This window comes from Otolemur garnettii, unplaced genomic scaffold, assembly GCF_000181295.1.
Source record: "Otolemur garnettii isolate 467f Iridium unplaced genomic scaffold, OtoGar3 scaffold00017, whole genome shotgun sequence".
Taxonomy (NCBI): Eukaryota; Metazoa; Chordata; class Mammalia; order Primates; family Galagidae; genus Otolemur; species Otolemur garnettii.
Window position 1 is genome coordinate 8,221,348 of NW_003852412.1, and position 20,041 is coordinate 8,241,388.

The 20,041-nt window shown below is 42.0% G+C and overlaps 1 protein-coding gene across 1 annotated transcript in view; it reads left to right on the forward strand.

Moving 5' to 3' along the window:
* Positions 1-20,041, forward strand: part of ARHGEF28 (Rho guanine nucleotide exchange factor 28) — a 122,770-nt gene that overhangs the window by 34,028 nt on the left and 68,701 nt on the right. The window contains exons 7-14 of the mRNA XM_003785909.3: positions 1,480-1,603; positions 1,897-2,029; positions 8,892-8,947; positions 9,953-10,001; positions 11,881-12,025; positions 12,105-12,232; positions 13,801-13,941; positions 17,337-17,584. Of these exons, the coding sequence (XP_003785957.1) occupies positions 1,480-1,603; positions 1,897-2,029; positions 8,892-8,947; positions 9,953-10,001; positions 11,881-12,025; positions 12,105-12,232; positions 13,801-13,941; positions 17,337-17,584 (1,024 nt within the window). The remainder of the gene's footprint in view (positions 1-1,479; positions 1,604-1,896; positions 2,030-8,891; positions 8,948-9,952; positions 10,002-11,880; positions 12,026-12,104; positions 12,233-13,800; positions 13,942-17,336; positions 17,585-20,041) is intronic.

The window sequence follows — 20,041 nt, forward strand, 5'->3', positions numbered from 1 at the left end:
CCCCCCGTACAAAGTAAAATTGTTGCCAGAGGAAAGCTTGGGAAGCAGAATAGTGTACAAGCCTGATTGTTGGGTTCTGTTGGTCTTGAATGAATAACTAACTGCTCATGCGGCACACTGTGAAACAGCCCTCGGGTTATGTACAGAACAAGTGCCAGAAATGGCATAAAGGTTTGGTTTTAAGAGACCATCTGAAAAAGAGTAAAGTGGAGTTTAATTTGGTTGACATTGATGCTAGATCTCTGAAACCTTTTAATATATGGATCAAGGTGGACTTTGTGTTTTAAATCCCAGAATAAAAGTGTGAATAAGAAAAGGCCTCCTTTGGTTCATTTCTATTTTTTTGGAAACCAAAATAGAAACTTTGAAACTTTGCAATATTATAAACAGGAGACTAAGAATGCCCTTGGAAGATGCGATGACGATGATGAAGGGGACATTGTGTCAATGATGATGAGAATGAGACCAGAAGTAGCAATAACTGACACAATTATTGGGTGTTGTGTATGTGCCTTGAACTATTTTAAGCGGCTTATATTTATTACCTCATTTAAGCAATTTCCTTCCTAATTCTGGAATTTGGTCATTATCTTGGTCATCATTTTGATTAGCAGTCTTCTCCCTGGCATCTTTTTATCATTTGGAATAGGAACAACTGATTATAAAGATTTAAAAAAAATAGGAGAAAGATTTAAGACTGGAGGGGCCAAGGTCATATGTAAACAGTAGCCTATAAAATATTTTAACTTGGATGGGATGTGTATGGAGTCAGTTTCTCTCTGATTCTTCATTTTCTATCACTCTTGTTTTTTGTTTTTTTTTCTGTTCTTTTCTCTCTCTGTCGTATCCCTACGTATGTCTAGGAGAGTAGATCTTTCATCTCACTTACTGTATTCCTGATGTCTTGTTGGCTGTGCCAGTAAGATCCCCAGCTACACCTAACATTTCCCTCTAGTCATGTTGTAGATAGTTACCTGAGAAATTACCTTCTTTGAAATTTTCTTATTTATATGAACCATTGAGTTTCTAGAAAAGGCTACATCCAGGTAAAGGGGGCTCACTCCAGACCTTCCAGGCTCATTTAAGCAGAGACTCTGTCTATTCCAATTTCTTAAAGATTATATGGCATGACTCAGCTATTTTACTGTCACTGACTACACGATCAAGTCTATTATATCCAGCCCCAGTATTTTACTATGAAAATTTTCAGGTTTAAGAAAAGTTGAAAGACTGAGTACTCATTTCTACTATTTCTAGACTGAATAATTGATAACATTATGAGACAGGGTTCTCACATGTGTTCACCTATGCATGCATCTGGAAGGTATATTTTTAACATAATTTCTTTCTTTTCCTTTAGAGCAGCCATTAAAACCTGAACAAATGTGTACATGTACATACAAACGTATATATGTGTGTGCTGTTCTTTGCTTCCTTTTTAAGTCCTATAAGCCACAATAACAGATTTCTTTTTTGTAGAATTCAGGAGGAAGAATGGGATAAATACATCATACCTGCAAAATCAGAGTCTGAAAAATATAAAGTGAGCAGAACTTTCAGTTTCCTCATGAATAGGATGACCAGTCCTCGGAATAAATCTAAGGTAATTAAGGTTCTGCATGTATAGTTTCTCAGCAATAAGTATACTTTCCACTTCCCCTTTAAAATTACTTACTTTAGATATTACACATACATTTCTTATGGAATATTGTTGAAGAATTTGGGACAGCCACATCCGGGGGAGTATTGCATTTTGGTGTTAATGGTATATCCTGTGTACAGTCCTTATGTTCTGATAGAGACGTCTGGGGCTGGCTGGTGTGACTTCTGTGAGAAGGCTGGCTCACAGCATTTCCCTTTTATCCTTGTTCCCCACTTCCTGCTGCTGATCTGAAGACAAAAAGCAAGGAGGCCAAAGACAAAGAAAAAGTGACTCGACATCAGTTTGTCCTGGGAACGTTCTCTGGGGTGCTTCAGTGCTCGGTTTGTGATAAGACGCTCCTGGGGAAAGAGTCGTTCCAGTGTTCCAGTAAGTTCTCTGGTCTGGTGTGTGCTGTCTTTGCATTTTGTCCCCCCAGATAGCCAGCTTCCTGCCAATGAGATCGCTGCTTAAGATATGTATGTGAGGGCAGCACCTGTGGCTCAAAGGAATAGGGCACCGCCCCATATACTGGAGGTCGTGGGTTCAAACCTGGCCCTGGCAAAAAAAAAAAAAAAAAGAAAAAGAGACATGTATGTGAACTTTCTTTCTGGTGCCACACATGTGATTAAACAGTTTGCCTAGCAATGACTGATACTTGTTAGTACATTTTGCCCCCCGGAACCCCTTGGGGACTTGCAGACCTCTCTGATGTCTCTGCTTGGATGTCTCAGGAGCGTCTCAAACATCACATGTCTACACCCAGCTCCTGCTCTCCTGCCTGGGCTCACTGGAAAGCCGATCCTCTCAGTTAATGGCAACTCGATCATTCCAACCAGATGCTCGTGCCAAAAATTTTGGAGTACATCTTTATACCTCCCTTTTCCTTACACCCTACACCCATCAGCAATCCTCTTGGCTCTAATTTCAAAAAACATGTAAAATCCAGCCACTTGTCACCACTGCCACTGCTATCACTCGGTCTAAAACTATCATTTGCACAGGGTTCCAACTAGTCCCCTTGGGCTATTACCCTCTAAAGTCTGTTCTCAAAGCTTTAGCCACAGTGAGCTTGTCAAAGTTTACACTCTTGCATTCAAAGTCTTTCAGGGGCTCCCCTCCCCCTGAGTAGAAGCCAGAACCCTTACAATGGCTGCGAGGCCCCACATGATGTGTCCCTCTTCTCCCCTTTGCTCCAGCCACCCTGGCATCTTTGCTGTTCGGCCTTACTGCCGCCCACCTCACTGTACATCTTGCATACTGATTTTATGGTCTGTCTCCTCTACCGTAAGTTCTATAAAGGCTGGATTATTTTCTGTCAAATTTGTCCTCTGCTGTATCCACAGTAACTAGAACTATCAGTGGGTGCTTAGTAAATACTTATTGAATGAAAGAACAATTCAGAGAAAAAGAATTCAGGCCCAGGCAGGCACAATCCATTTCATGGTATTTATTGATAGCCGGAATTGGGGGACTATTTGGGAGGTGGTCTGGGAGCACAAGCAGAAGAGAAGAGCAGGGGAAGGTTCCATGTAAAGTTCCTTGTTAAATTCCTAGAGCATGGTGGAATTAAAGCTTTTCAATGTTGCATCTATAGTTGCACATCTGATGCGAATACGATCTGCGTATGGCAATAAAGGCAGATGAGAATTTTCTCCATATAGTTGACACTGTCTTTAATTATGCCAACTTTATTGCGTGCTTGAATTTTGCTTTCCTGAAGAGTTGACTTCTTTCTTTTGCTGGATCTGAAATAGGATCAAGCTGCTCAGATGTGTTTTCATTTGCCAGTTTTTAGAAATTTGCTCTAGGTGTTGTATATGGCTTGTCCCTGGCTTACCCACCCCTCACCAAATTGTGTGACGGGCTTGTGTTTCAGCACAGAAGATCCTCGGATCATCTGTGCAGTTGACTCACGTTTCCTAAGTTGTTGCTCCAACCTTGTTTATGAGACACGCCCCCTTCAGTTGTCCCCCGTCACATCCAGGACCGTTCTCTCCCCTTTTTTTTTTTTTTTTGAGACGGAGCCTCAAGCTATCACCCTGGGTAGAGTGCCATGGCATCACACTCACAGCAACCTCCAACTCCTGGGCTCAAGCGAGTCTCCTGCCTCAGCCTCCCAAGTAGCTGGGACCACAGGCGCCTGCCACAACACCTGGCCATTTTTTGGTTGCAGCCATCATTGTTGTTTGGTGGGCCCGGGCTGGGGATTCAAACCCACCACCTTAGGTGTATGTGGCTGGCGCCTTAACTGCTTGAGCCACAGGCGCCGAGCCTTTCTCCCCTTTTTGAAGATGGACTCCTTGAGTGGGTTATCCCCACTCCCTGCTTTAATGCCCATCCCTGCCACTTCTTCATTCACCATTTGCATTCTGGCCTCTGCCCGCACTGCTTAACCCAAGTCCTGCTTTTGCCAGACATGCAGGGTCGCTTTCTGGTCAAGTCTGGGGGTCTTCCCTCCTCATTCACTGGTCTCTGTCCTGTCTTTATGTTGACACCCCTTTCCCTTAGACACACGCTTCCCTCTTTCCCATGACACGCTGCTCTTCTGTTTTGCCACCTGCATTTATTTCCTCCTTTTCCCTAACTCTGGGTGTCCTCCGAACCCAATTCTGGGCATTTATTCATTTTCCCTTTATTATTTCTAAGTGTGCTCATCTAGTCTGCTATTCTAAAGTGCCATCTACAGACCTGTTCCTCCCAGATTCGTGTCTTTGTCCCTCACTTTATATGTCTGCATTCCCGAGTTGCCTGAGGCTGAGTACCATGTAACTTATGGCCACTTTGGAGAATTATGGTAGAACCAAGGTATGAACCAAGTCTGGTGTGGGTGCAGGGGCTCCCAGGGTGACCTCGGGGTGGACATTGTTACGCAGAGATTTCACTGTCTCCCAGTCCGGATATATCAGAAACTGACTACTGAAGGCTACCTTCCTGCTTGTGTTAAAGGCACCGTGACCTTGAACTTTGGCCACGTTGTGCCAACTTTCCCTGGCTCCTCTGCCCCCCACCCCACGCCAGTGTCCTTTACTCACTGTCCTTTCCCTTTTCTCCTTCTCACTGTTACCACTCTGGGAGAGTCTAAGCACCACCTCCTGGACAGCTGAGAGTGAACTGTGCTAGTGCCCTCTCCCCAGGTGTTTTCACCCACAATTAATGAACGGTACTTGGACCACGTTAATCTGTGTAAAACTTTGAAAAATTATCCCCTCCAAAAATGTTCTTCAGGTCCTTTGTCAGTGAACATACAGAAATAATTTGCAATAAGAATTCCCAGTCTTTAAGTAGTCTAGCAAGAGGGAGAGGAGAGGAAGAAGAGAGGAGGAGAGAGGAGGAGCGGGGGAGGTGTTTGGCGGGCATCGGCCCATGTGAATGTAAGGGTTCCTCTCTCTGTGTTTGCGGGACTAAGCCTGAGCTCTTTCCATGGGTCATCAGGTCCCTCATCTGAGACCTTCCGTAGTAAAGAATACACCAGTTCATATTGAGATGATAGGGTAGATTGTGATGGACGTTGTAGTGAAAGATGGGAATTGCTTTAAGTACCTAGGAAAGTGGTTCTCAACCTTCCTAATGCCACAATGTATTTTCATTGTAAAAAAGGGGTCATGACCCACAGGTTGAGAACTGCTGACCTAGGCTATATTTAGCTTTAAAATAATGATTGCTTTTTTTTTTTTTTTTTTTTTTTTTTGAGACAGAGCCTCAAGCTGTCCCCCTGGGTAGAGTACCATGGCATTACAGCTCACAGCAACCTCTAACTCCTGGGCTCAAGCGAGTCTCTTGCCTCCGCCTCCCAAGTAGCTGGGACCACAGGCGCCCGCCACAACGCCCGGCTATTTTTTGGTTGCAGCTGTCATTGTTGTTTGGCGGGTCCGGGCTGGGGATTCGAACCCGCCACCTTAGGTGTACGTGGCTGGCGCCTTAGCCGGTTGAGCTATAGGCGCCGAGCCAATGATTGCTTTTTAAAAAATGGAATAATATTTATAGAAGATAGAAAGCTTCAGGAAAAAACTTCATCCATAATTTTACCACCTAGAGGAAATTGCTATTAATATTTTGGTGGAGTCCTTTCTAACCATGAAGAATTATATCAGCTTCTAATACTAATGTTTCACTTGATGCTAAAATTAAATATATTTCTTATTGTACATTTAAGTTTTTCCTTTTTTTCTACAACATAAATTATGTGGCAATGAGCATTCTTTTGCATATCATATACATCTTTGATAATTGCCTTAGGTTAAATTCTTTTTTTTTTTTGAGATAAGGTCTCACTCTGTCTCCCTGGCTAGTGTGCTGTGGGGATATTACAGCTCATCATAACCTCAAACTCCTGAACTCAAGCAATCCTTCTGCTTCAATCTCCAAAGTAGCTGGGACTACAGGTGTAAGCCACCATGCCTGGCTAATTTTCTATGTTTTGTAGAAATGAAGTCTCACTCTTGCTGCGGCTGTTCTCCAACTCCTGGCCTGAAGTAGTCCTCCCACCTTGGCCTCCCAAAGTGCTAGGATCACAGTTGTGAGCCACAGTGCACCTGGACAGATTAAATTCTTGAACTGGTGTGAGTGGGTCAAAGTGTACATTTGATTTCCTTTTAACCCACATTTTTAATAGAAGTGACTTTAAGATTTACAGGTTCTTCGGGGGGGATGTTTGTGGCTGAAACTTTGCTTATGAAGTTTTTTATATGGAGTAATAACATCTAATGTGTAATTTCTGCTGTTTTAGGTAAGTAATCCTATTCCAAGGGTGTGTGTACTTTCGGTTTTAATTGTGAAGGTTAATATTTCTAATTTTAAAAACAAGATTTGATGTAAAACAACACATAATAACTGTATAAGTATTCAAAATTCTGGTGTTATTACTTTTCTCCGTTAAAGCCTGAGTTGCTAATTGCCCACAAAATTCTATTTTTACCGATTTCTCCCTGTTTATAAATAGATTTCTTTGCTTATATTTTGAGGTTACATTGTCTGGTCCGCAGAAGTTTACAAATCATCCTGTCATTGCGGATTTGTTTCATTATAATAAAATTACCCTTTTAATGCCCTTAGAGGCCTTTAGCATTGAATTTTGTTTTGTCCAAACCTAATATTCTTCTTGCTATCCTTTTAATTGTGTTTCCCTTAACTATTTCTGTGTTTTTCATTTGGGATGTACGTCTTTTATTTAGCTAAAGGAAGTCTGTAATGTAACTGAAAGACCTTTTTCTATAACAAGATTTTTTTTTTAATTTATATTTAACTTTATTGCTGCAAACTGTCTTTTATAGTTCCTCGCTGTTTATCTTGATGTCTGGTTTAGATTAGCTATTTAGACCACACGTTCTTTGCTTTTATTTTCTCCAGGGATTTGGCAAGATGTGGCTTTTTTAGTATGAACTAGTGATTGCTTTAGGGATACGTAAGGCTCATCATTGAATATTATTTTCTTCCCCTTAAGTTTACCCTACCTCCAGCTTCTGTTGATATACTGAATTAATTATTAAACTATTCTTTTTACATTGCATCTTTCAAGGATAAAGTTCTATTTCAAGAAAAATTTAACATTGGGTGGCACCTGTGGCTCAAAGGAGTAGGGCGCTGGCCCCATATACCAGAGGTAGGCGGGTTCAAACCCAGCCCTGGTCAAAAACTGCAAAAAAAAAAAAAAAAGAAAAGAAAAAAAAGAAAAGAAAAATTTAACATTTTTATTCAATTCTGTATTTCTATGTACATTTATAGAATGATTGTTTCGTTGTTTTACTACTTACTTTAACTACTTTTTTTTTTTTTACTCTAACTGATCCATTTCAAGCCCTTAATTTTGATTCTCCTCTCCGTAGCCTACAAAAGAATTGATCTATTGATGGGAAGCCTTATGTACCTAAGGAGAGAGTGTTGCTTCTTTCACACAAGAAAAACAACTTACCTAGCTAAATAAATTCTTGGGCCAAAGTCTTTTCCCTGAACTACTCTCTTAACGTTGATGTGATTCATTTGAGCATTTACTCTTCTCACGGAAGAATCTAGGGCCTGCTTGACTTACTCTTTTGTGGGTAACCTCTTTTTTCTGCCTAGATCCTTGAGGACTTTCAGTTTTTTAATCATATGGCTATTGTCAGGATATGTCTGTAGAATAGGTGTCATTGAATTATTTTTCTTAAAAGTCAGTGAGACCTTTTGATTTTCCTTTTTAAGTCCTTTTCCGGCTTTCTAAAATTCTTGACTGTTACTGCTTCTGATCTAATTTTTCTGATTTCTGCTGTCTTCTTTGTGTGACATCTTCTATTGTATATTTTTACCCTTCCCCGCACTCTGGAGGGAATCTTCCAAGCCTAACTCCGTGGCCGTGCTTCAGTGTCTTGATCAACTGATGCTTCTCAGTTCGGTCGGGACTCTGCTCTCGCCCCTCAGCTTCCTCGGCCCTTCCTGGTCTCATACAGCATGATTTCTCTCTCATCCATTGGCCTAATTTCCCATCCTGTTCATCCTTCACAGCCTTTTGGTTTATCTTATTGGAGCTCTGTCTTCTGTCTCTGGCTAAGAACCCTTCTCCAATATCTAAATTTTCTGTGTCTGGATACCCTATCCAGTGACCTGCTCTCCCAGCAAGTTTTCAGTGTAACTTGCTCCGGGGTACCTCATGGGGGGAAGCTTCTTCCTCCCCCCCTTTCCTTTTATTTGCTGGGTCTAGAATGAGGAGAAAGCCATACAACTTGCGGTTTACCAGCAGGACCAGCATGTCGACTAGCCTCAGGTTCTGTTCACTGGCCATTGAGGGGTTGGCTAAAAAGCCACTCACCTGTAGCCCCAGGGCAGGTCTAGGGCTTAGTTTCCTCCCAGTCCTCAGTGGGTTATTGGTACTTACCCTGCGTGGCTTTGTTGGACCTAGATGGGATCTTCTTCCTTTGCAGGAGAATTCCGTCTACAGAAGTTTCTGATACATGCAGGTCCCTTTATCTGTGATAGACACAGAAATGTGTTATAGAAATACATCTCGTGTGTAGTTCCAGGTTTTAGAATTGATAAGACCCCTGTGCAGAAGGGGGAAAAAAACCACCAAAGAAATTAAAGTTTCAACAGTGTGCTTATGCTTGAGTGATGGGGCTGTTCGTGATTTAAATATTTTCCTTCTTGTTATGTTTTCTAAATATGTGTCACATTTATATGTTATTTTTGTAGTGACCAGTAGAAGCGTGCTGTACTATTACTCGTTTCAGACTAACTTACGTTAAGAGGGATGCCTCTGCATCTTTCCCCTGTATTTCAGACTGTAACGCAAGTGCTCACAAGGGCTGTAAGGACACCGCGCCTCCCTGCACCAAGGTAACCCCTTACTTGTCCCTAAATATTGCATGCTTATGTCCTGTGTGGTTATTTCAAGTTGTCTGTTAGAGCTCTTCCTATGTTGGTGTCTAGATTTATTTCTAGAGTGATCATGGCAGTGAGAGCACATGCTCATGGTGCACGGTTACTTAATTGTAACTTTTACAAACAGCAGGAAGGCTCACGTCTGGCTGTCTGGCCGTCTGCGCTGTGTGCTGTGGTAGGGTAGGCTTCTCGGGGAGCCCTGCTTGGTTTACCAGCACAAATGCTGAATGCAGGTAAATGAAGGTCACAGCAGAAAACCGCAAACATCATGATCACCGCAGGACCCGTTCAAACAAGTATCTGGGCCTACTCCCAGAGTTCTGATTCTAAGGGTCCGGGGTGGAGCCTGGGAATGTGCGTTTCTAACAGATCCTCAGGTGATGCTTCTGTGGCTGGTCCTGAGGCCTCACTTTGGGAACCACTGCACGAGAGGAATGTCCTCTGGATTTGGCAGTGGGATGGAGCAGATGAAGGCATCTGTGATTCTCTCCCTTTCTTTCCCACTCATGTCAGAGATGCCTGTGAGTGAGCGGGACGATCCCTCAGAGGGAAACTTGGGTTTACCAACCTCTCTGTTAATTGAAACCCATATTGTGTCAGATTGAGGAATTGGGGGCTTTTCTAGCTGGTGACATTTCTGGAAGAGCAGAAAGCAGGAGGAGGAGAAAGACAGCTCTGATAGGAACCCCTCTGTCAGCTGCAGAGTTCTAATTCCCTCCCAGGCATTTAATGAAGCCAGGCGTATTCATGGGGCACCTCTGCCTTAAAACTGGCACCTCTTCCTGTCGTCACCCGTGCTTCTCATTGCATTCAGTGTGTTTTACTTTAAATTCCTCTTTGAAATAAAATAACACCAATAACGCTGTAGATAAGAATCCTGTTCTGTGTAACTCTGTGGACATTCTTGCAGTCCGCTGGTGCTTTGATCTTACGTTATGTGTTTCTAATATTCTTCACCAGAAATTCCAAGAGAAATATAACAAGAACAAACCGCAGACCATCCTTGGAAGTAAGTGATGTGGAAAACGACAAGAACTTTTTAACATTTAATACATACCACGCATTTTTCCATTGTAAAAACACCTCCTTTTGCTTTCTCATTCGCCCAATTATTTCTTTTATAACATAGGCTTGGTATAATGTTTAGTTTTATAAAGAGGTCAAGAAGGACATAAACTTCTCTGCCAGCCTAAGAGCTCTTGCATCGTTAAGTATCGCGTGATTTTTGTAGACAGCCATAGGGAGCGATCTCAGGGAGAGCTGTAAGGACAAAGTGTTGCCAATTGCCTCAATTCTAAGATCCTGTCTGGTGGAACACACTCTATTGATGTATCAATGATCTTTTGGGGGAGAGAGACACCCTCATTAAATGTACATAATGTTATGTTTTCCTAGCAGTAGTACATACTTATCTACACAAATATATGCCATATTCTTCTAAAAAATCACAAAGCTTGGTGGAAAAAAAATTTCAAGTTTCGAGTCTGGAGATTCTACTTAGTCCCTATTGTCCATTACCATAGTGATCTGGTGCTTTGATTTGCTCTGCTGGGTGGAGGCTGTGATCTCATTAGCACCTTCAGAATGACGGTGAAATTTCAAGACATGCTGGGGTTTTGTTTGCATATTTTAAAATTTGGTGGCTCTGTTTTTTTTTTCCTAAATCACATAGTGCTGAAATTTAAGCAATTACTCTTGAAGATAATTGGTGGCATGTGAAATTTCTTTCCATTGCATGCAAGAACGGGTCACACCAATGTCTCCTAAGCTTGAAAATCCTTTGCTTTCCTGGGAGGGATTTTTGCAGTGTCTTTTGGCTCAAGTTGAATCGCTTGACACGTGGCAGGAATTTTAAGTACATGGCAACTTTTCATTTCAATGCTGTAACAAAGTGTGACTGATATTTTAAAAGCCACTTCAATCAGGAGACAATCGTGTATGCAAATTCATGGTCACATGCTGTTGGGTGTGATCTTGTACTAGGTAGAGTGGGTGCAGGCATCACAGCCAGTCACATTGCCTACACCCCTGCCTTGACCCCAGTGGTCTCTTTGACGTCAGTGGTAAGGCACTTCTCAAGTTCATAGGTTTGACAGTGAAAATAAAAAGCATCTTTGAATTGATAAAATACCATATAGTCCACCACTTTATATAAATGAAATAATACATGTGTAAAAAATCCTTTGTAATATCTTGGGCTCTCTATATGTCTTTTTTCCCCTTTTGCTTGAGAATATGTAGTCTACAAGTATAAAGTGGGACAGAAATATTTTCTGAGAGTCATTTATAGCACACATCAGACGTAAATGCATCCAAGCCCAGGCAGTTTTGAATTGACCAGGAACATGGAGAAGCACTCTTTAGCTTTCTGTAGGTGAGAGAGAGCAGCCCAGATTGACTTGCAGGTTTTGTTTGTCTGAAATCCTGACACCATAAATAGCAGACTCTCCAGCATCATTCCATTCCTCTGACGTGCCCTGTGTGTGTACCTTATTTATAAACACACAGTGCATTCTAGTAATAGTGCTAATAACACCTTGCGTGGATTTAAAGCTGGCTCCCACGAGTGCAGCAGTGATTTATGGAAAAGTTGGCCCAGGGTTTCCCCATTCCATTTTCTTCTTTGTTCATGCAGTCCCAAACATCCATGATCTCTCCAGCTGGAGGTGCGGAAGCCGACCTGCGGCGTGAGTGTCAGGAGGCTGTGAAAGGAAGGGGTACTCGAAGCAGGTGTCAGGATGTACCAGGGAGACTGGCTTCAAGGCTGGGCGTGATGCACAGGAGACGTGGTTGTTCCAGGGTTTAGCTTCTGCCTTTTAAATGACTGCCTTTACTTGTGTTTACTGTCCTCTGCCTAAACCACATGAAGCATCCGTTCTGATTTCCAGATTCTTCACTTAGAGACATCCCGCAGCCTGGCCTCTCTCTGCACCCTTCTTCTTCCATGCCTATTGGATTGCCAACTGGAAGGAGAGAAACTGCCGGGCACGTCCATCCGCTGTCCAGGAGTGTTCCAGGCACCACCTTGGAAAGGTATGGCTGACGTGCTTTTACATCTTAACAGCTCAGAGAGGCCAGTGCAGCTGACTTTTCTCCCCTCCCTCCCACCCAGCTTCAGGAGGTCGGCAACGTCCTTGGAGTCTGAGAGTGATGGTAACAACTGCAGAAGCAGGTCTCATTCGGATGAGCTGCTGCAGTCTGTGGGCTCTTCTCCCTCCACGGAGTCTTTCATAATGGAAGGTGAGGAGAGGATGCCTTTGCATCTGTGTGTATTTCTGCGAGCATTTGCCAAAAGGAATATTTTATGACGATATCAATAGAAGGTTGAAGCATATTCTTTGGGTCTTTTTTTCTTGACTGTATATTATTATTTTTTAAAATTTCAGATTGACATGGGAGGTACACACGATTAGGTTACATGGTTTGCTTTTGTAAGGCTGAAGTCCAAATTGTGGTTGTGTCCTTCACACAGGAACTGTGCAGTATCGTTTGTTCTTTTTCAAAGAATTCTGCTTCCTGATGTCCCTCGGGTGTAGGTTCTACTTTTTAAAGGAATTAAAATTTAGACCTAGCAAAAACAACCAGATAGTGACCAAGGAATACAGTTTTTAAATGCATGCATTACCGAAGGAATATGTCACAAACAGAAGAGAATGGAGGTACCTTGTATGTGTATCGTTAAAAAATGTGTTATGTCCATTGATGAAATAGAATCCCATGTTAAAATTATAGACTTTAGACTTCAGTTAGTTAAGACTAGTGTGGCCTGAATCTCTGAGTTACTTAGCCCCATCTTTTGCCCTCGACTTCTAAGGCAGTGTTTTTCAACCTTTTTAACCTCACAGCACACTTAAACCTATCGTTAAACTTCCACGTCACCCTTAAATTATGTTGATCCAAAAAAAGAATAAAATAAAAGAATATACTTACTGTGCTTGGAGCTTCTTCAGAAAATAACTTAATGATCTTTAAAATTTTTCACAGCATGATGATTGAAAATCACTGTTCTAGGGGAATCAGAACACTTTTGATGATGCGTGTTTGATGAAAGCATATTTTATAGGCCAGGGCCTAATCTAGGGACTTGGTCTTTGTATCCAAGTTGCATCAGTCAGTGAAGGGGAAGCAAATGGAAGGAGAGCAGCACCAGGACAGAGGTGTGGACTCTGTCCCAGGAACACACTTTTTAAAGTTTAACCCCAAGCTTTTAAAGTCATCATCAGCTCATCTTTACTGCCCTGAGCAAGACTCTCTGTAACGAATGCCATTTGGGTAAACAGAGTTAGTTTTCCTGAAAGGTGAGTGTGTGAGTGTGTGAGTGTGTGAGTGCACTCACTTCCAGCTCATATCTTTACTCTGTGCTTCAAGTCTTGCTAAACTAAAGCAAGTCAAGTGGATGAGGACAAAATTCAGATTTGAATGAACAGGGCGAAATGACCTGGGGCGGAAGACATCAGTGCCTTCAAGCTTCCATAGACACACAGTAGACTCTGCAGGTTCCCAGAAATAAAGCTACAGTGGAGCGAGCCAAAACAGACAAGCGAAAGGATCCTCCGCTGCCCCTGTGTACACAATCGGCATTTTCAGATCTGGTTCTTCTTTGCTTTCATGAAAGCTGTCCTGATTTAGACCACGTTATCAGTCTCATTTTCAGATGTTTTAACTCCGCATGAACAGTATTTTGGCCTGGTTGCTTCCATGTTCATGACGGGTTTATTTCGTGTGAGGAACCCCTAGGCTGGGCACTCGGGGAAGTCTGGGCTCTGTGTTACTGTGCTTCTGGCTTTTCTTCTCTAAACACGCATCAGATGTCGTGGATTCTTCTCTGTGGAGTGACCTCAGCAGTGATGCCCAGGAATTCGAAGCAGAATCTTGGAGTCTTGTTGTGGATCCTTCGTTTTGTAGTAAGCAGGAGAAGGATGTCATCAAAAGACAGGATGTCATTTTTGGTAAGCATTTCAAATATGGTCTTGGGGCTGAGACAGTGTGGTGTGGAGAAAAGACCGTGGAATTGGAAACCATACAGACTGGCTTTAAACCCCAGTTTTACCATGTCCTGCTTACCTGATATTAGACAAGGTATTTAACTCACTGGTGCCTCAGTTTCTCCATCGGTAAAATGGGGATGACAGTAGTCAAGTTTAAAAGGTTGTGAGGCTTAAATGAAGCATCATGTGTGCCTGGCACAGAGCAATTTCTTTCTTTTTTTTTTTTTGCAGTTTTTGGTTGGGGCCTGGGTTTGAACCCGCCACCTCTGGTATATGGGGCCGGTGCCCTACTCCTTTGAGCCATAGGCACCGCCCTAGAACAATTTATTTCTCATACCCCTTTCAAGATTACTTATGTTTGATTTACATGTTTTTACCTCTTTTATATCAGAATCACAGTGAACTATCACATGTTTTAATGCAGGGTAGACAGGGTCCCTGCATATGGCCTTATAGTGTGGCCACAGGTACCAGGGATACCGTGCAAGCAGCCTCACCCGGACAATGTCTGGTTGTGTGCTGAAGTCCTGGGTACAGAATTCTACCGTGGTTCGATTTCACTATCTCCTGCCATTTAGGGTGGAGGCAGTCTCGATTAGGGAAAGTTAAATTACAGACAAATTTGGGAAACATAAAGAAGTTTAAAAAAATCTCAAGTACAAAGTAGTTGCTGAAAGGGAGTTCCAAGAAAATCCCCAATTTTTAAGATAAGATTGACTTTTTCACTAATCCTGTGTATGCAAGTGTGGGCCAAAAAGTCCTCGGGCAATGTGGATAACTTCCCACCTGCCTCTGTGGCGAGATGGCCTGTGAGTGCGCTTTGAAATCTGCAAGGGCTGTATAGCTGGGAGTTACTTTGGAAAGGAAGATACTGTCCCTTTTAGCATTTCTCAAGCAATTTATATTATGCTGTTGTTTTTCTTCATTTTCCCCTCAATTTCATGTGTTATTAACAATATAATCTCACCCATTTGGGATGATTATCACATACGATGTGGTTTTTGCTGTCAGAAAGAGGTGTGTTCCAGGGCAAATCCTTCACCCTCTCTGCCTCACTGTTTCTCTTTTAAAGACGAGGAAAGTCATTCCTATTTGGGGAGGTCATCATGGATAAATGGATTACAGGATTAAATGAGACGTATGGGTAAGGGCTTAGCACACAGTAGGCACTAAAAACGTAGGAAATAATATTTCAAAGTTAGTGGATTCTGTACTAAAGAGGTTTTTATTTATGATAAAATAAACAAAACTGTGTTTAGACTTATTGACTCCCCATGGCTGATATTTAGATTCTTTCTCAAAACACGCAGTATGTTTAGAAATACCCATTAATGTAGGACTAGGACCTCTGGTATGCCCATAAATTTTGAGTGTCAAGTTCTCTCATGATGCACTTTTAAGATTGAGATGTAATTTATACACCATGAAACTTACCCTTTACAGTGTACAACCCAGTGGTTCCTGGTGCATTCACAGGGTTGTGCAATTGGTAAGCACTGTCTAATTTCAGAATATTTGCCCCCCTTCAAACAGAAATCCTGTCACCACTGTAGGGCCCCCCCCATTTCCCCTCCCACCAGCCCTGGCAAAACTGCTAATCTACTTTCTGTCCCTACAGATTGGCCCGTTCAGGACATTTCCCGTGAATGGCACCATATGTGGTCTTTTGTGCCTGCCTTCTGCTGACTAGCACAGCGTTTATTCCAGTTGTAATATAGAGGGAAACAGTCCGTTCCTTTTTATAGCTAATATTCCATTTTGTTTATCTACACATCAGTGGATGGATGTTCTGGGCTTTTCCCTTTTTGGACCCTATGGCAACTTTAAGTTTAATCATTTAAGATACTGGCAGGCTGTTTTCCAGAGCAGCTATACATGTGCCATTTTCCATCTCCACCAGGGCTGTCTGGGGTCCTGGTTTCTCCTCCTCACCACACGTCTCTATGTCCATCTTTTTCTTATTGTAACTGTGTGTGAGGCTTCTGGTTTTGGTTTTGACTTGCGTTTCCCTCGCGGCTGATCATGCTGAGCATCTTTTCATGTGCTCACTGGCCATAGGTGTATCTCTCTGGAGAAACAGCTGTTCAGATCTTTCCTAATTTTTAAACTGGGTTATTTGTCTCTTTAACTGTTGAGTTGTAAGAGTTTTAAAATATGTTCTCTAGATACAAGTTCCTTATCTTATCAGATACATGATTTGAAAGTATTTTCTCCCTTTCTGTGGGTCGTATTTTCACTTTCTTGACAATGTCCTTTGATTGTGATACATTGTTTCCCCTGGAGAAAGTGGGATTTTGGAGACAGATTCTGCACTATAAGGGACCTCTGGTTGTCTGCACTGAGGAACTTTAGTTCAGTTTAATTCACCTAATTAATCGTGCTCCTACTCAATGCAAAAAACTGCAGAAAGAAAGAAACTAGAAAACTAAGCTGTATTTCATAGACCATTCAGGGAGGCATAAGACCTAGTTGCTAGCTGAATGTTATCTAGAGAGGCTAGCTAATTATATTTATGAGAGTCTCAGATATGTTAGATTCTTACATATTGGACTTGATATACAAAAATCCTCTTTTAATATCTAGAAAAAGGAAAATGGTTTACTATTTTAAACTTAAATGTTTAGTCAATGTTGGCTTTTGTATTGGAAGAAATATTCTTGTTATACCGAAACATTCTTTCTCTTTTATTTGTGTAACCTATAATGTTGAGCTAATAATTTAGGTTAAAGGCTTGTTCTTTTTTTTTTTTTTTTTTTCCGAGATAGAGTCTCACTTGGTAGAGTGCCATGGCATCTTAGCTCACAGCAACCTCAAACTCTTGCATTCAAGTGATCCTCTTGCCTCAGCCTCCCAGGTAGCTGGGACTATAAGGTGCCTGCCACAATGCCCAGCTAATTTTAGAGACAGGGTCTCCCTCTGGCTCAGGCTGGTCTTGAACCTGTGAGCTCAGGCAATCCATCCACCTCCACCTCCCAAGTGCTGGATTAAAGGCGTGAGCCACCACACCCGGCCTTAGGAGGCTTGTTTTTAAGGTTTGTTTAAAACATGTTTCTGGGGCAGTTGTGGTGCTTACATCTGTAATCCTAGCATTCTGGAAGGGTGAGGCATTCGAGACCAGTCTGAGCAAGAGCAAAACCCCCATCTCTACTAAAAATAGAAAAATTAGCCAGGCTTGGTGGTGGGTACTTGTAGTCCCAGCTACTCAGGAGGCTGAGGAAGGAGGATCACTTGAACCCAGGAGGTTGAGGTTGCTTTGGCCCTCTAGCCTGGGCTACAGAGTGAGACTCTGTCTCAGAAGAAAAAACAAAACAAAACAAACAAGTAAAACCTCCTGTGTTTCTGCTCACACATTTCAGAGCTGATGCAGACGGAGATGCATCACATCCAGACCCTGTTCATCATGGCTGAGATCTTCAGGAAGGGCATGAAGGAGGAGCTGCAGCTGGACCATAGCACCGTGGATAAAATCTTCCCCTGTTTAGATGAGTTGCTCGAAATCCACAGGCATTTCTTCTACAGTATGAAGGAACGAAGGCAGGAATCCTCTGTTGGCAACGACAGAAATTTTGTGATCAACCGAATTGGAGACATTCTGGTACAACAGGTAAGGGAGGTTTTAAAGGCCCTGACCTCAGAAACCTAAAGGTTGGCAGATTCTTTACTACAGTGTTAAAAACCTACAGAGAAATGGCATTGATTTCATGAAGATTACTTCCAGATTCGTTTGACTGGATTTTTTGAGGTTGGTCTGCAGAACTGGTGCATGAGAGCTTTTAACAATTCAATGCTTGGCTCTCCTGTGTGTTACTTGGCTAGACCATCCCTGGCCCTATTGCTGTCTCCACCAGGAGTCACGGCCATAAAGTAATCCCCTTATGAAAAGTCTACTTAGACTTTTGATGTGATGAGCTCTCTAATAATGTGGCTTCCCTGGCAGGCCCACGATGATCTCACTAGTGTCTCCAAGACAAATGTTGGCTCCTCTTAGGAAGGGTGAGGCTGATCTATTATTGTTATAGCCTTTGAGTTTATGCCTGGGGGACAAAACAAGCACATCTCACTAAGAGAAGGCACTTTTTAAAGACTCAGGGTGTTTGAAGCATGAGCGAGTATTTGCTCTGTCATCCTCCTAATAAAACAACAGTCACCCCCGCTTTGCTAATCTCCATTGGTTCCCAGTCTCTCTGAGAGGACTCTCCATTAGAAACGTGGATAACATGTATTTGGCGACTCTAATGTGGCAGGCACTTTTACTCACTGCTTTAGTGTCTGACTTCATCTAACCTTAACAGCACTGTAAGGTAGATGTTATTCTCCCATCATACAGATATAAAAACTGAGGCCTAGGGAAGGCAATGACTTTCTCAAACTCATATATCTCAGAAATGACCCAGTGGGATCTGACTTAAAATTTGCTCTTTTATCAACACAAGTGAAGAAAGTGATAACTTGAGATGTTCATAAGTTTGAGGGAAGCATTTACCATCACTAGACTGAAAGTCCCAGTAAGCCAGGGATCCATTGCTACTGTATGTTAGTACCCAGAACAGTGCTTGGTACTCTATTTATTGAATGGATGAGCCACTTAGGAAAAAGCAATAAGGAATTCTTTTGAATGTCATGTTTAACAGTGGCCAATAGCCCTTGGGAAAAAGCAAAGAGATCCATCTGATGGTAATTGCTTTAAAGTGGCTTTCTAGGGGTAGATGCCAAAATACCACCTTCTCCAAAAGTATTAATTTTTGAAGCAGTTTCACCTTGTCTTATATAGCAACAGAGTCTAGCTGTCGGTCTGTATGCTAAAAATGGGGGAGGTAACTTCATCAATAGAAATATTTTGAAGCATAAATAATTTTAATGTAAAAAACAAAAATTAAGATTTCTTGCCTAGTAGCTACTCCTACATATCTAAGAATGTAAAAATCCACATTAGTAATAAATACCTTATCAAAATAATATGTGCTTTACATATTATCTTTCAAGTCCTAGACCTGTTCTGTCCTCATATTTGACCTGAAACCTAGGTGCCCACTGGTGGGGCCCAGTTAAGTAGCTCTAAAGTACTTTGCAAGACAGGGTAATAAAAATGTCAGCATGTATCCAAGTAAACTTGAATCTGAGTGTATTCAAAAATGAAATTTATCATTTGAAATGCTTTGCACCTTTTTTTCCTTGATACAAATAATCATGACTTTACCACCTTTTAATTCTAATCATTTAAACCATTTTCATTCTTAAGTTACATTTGTAGTGTTAACTATGAAGTTGCACAGCTGTTAGTTGTATGTTCATTCAGTTTCTGTGGATAAAACAAATCTCAAATTGAGAGCAAAGTTTGGGAGTTCGGCTACACACAGTCAACAGTGTGAGACTGGGGGTCTCTTGAATGAAGCACACACTTCACCTTTGGGGAAACGATCCTTAGTATTCAGAAAAAAGGATTTAAGTGTGTGTTTGTCTTCCAGTTGGCCATGGCTGTATGACAGGGGGTCCCGTCAATATGTCTTTGTGAATAAAGGGGTTTCTTAAGGATGAAATTAGCAAAATCCTCAGGGCTGTGAGTGTGGTGCTCTGTGGGGACAAAGGAAGAGACACACTGTTAGGGATATATGAGAGCAGGGTTTGGGGACATCCCACCTCTAACCAGGGAAACACAATCTGATCTCAGCAGCCTGGGCGGCAGTATGATGTCATTTGTTTAGTGGAGACTCTTGGTATTGGTGAGAAGTTGTGAATACAGGTGTGAGGAATGTGGTTGGTATCTACAGTTGTTTTCCAACTTCAGGTACATATGAATCACCTGAAGTTTGTTAAGAATGAGGAGTTGTGCGCTCCAACCAGCAGTGGTTTTGTTTCCGTGGGATTGAGGTGGGATCTGGGATTTGGCATTTAAAAATGTGGCATGGCTCCTGGGCGAAGGGCTCAACTACAACTTGGACTTTTAGGTATCAAATGCAAACAATGTAACTGTTTGCACCCGGATATTAATCTGAAATCTAAAAAATGAAGTTTCACAATGAATGTCTGTTGGTTAACTCAGCAGATAATCAGTAGTATTGTG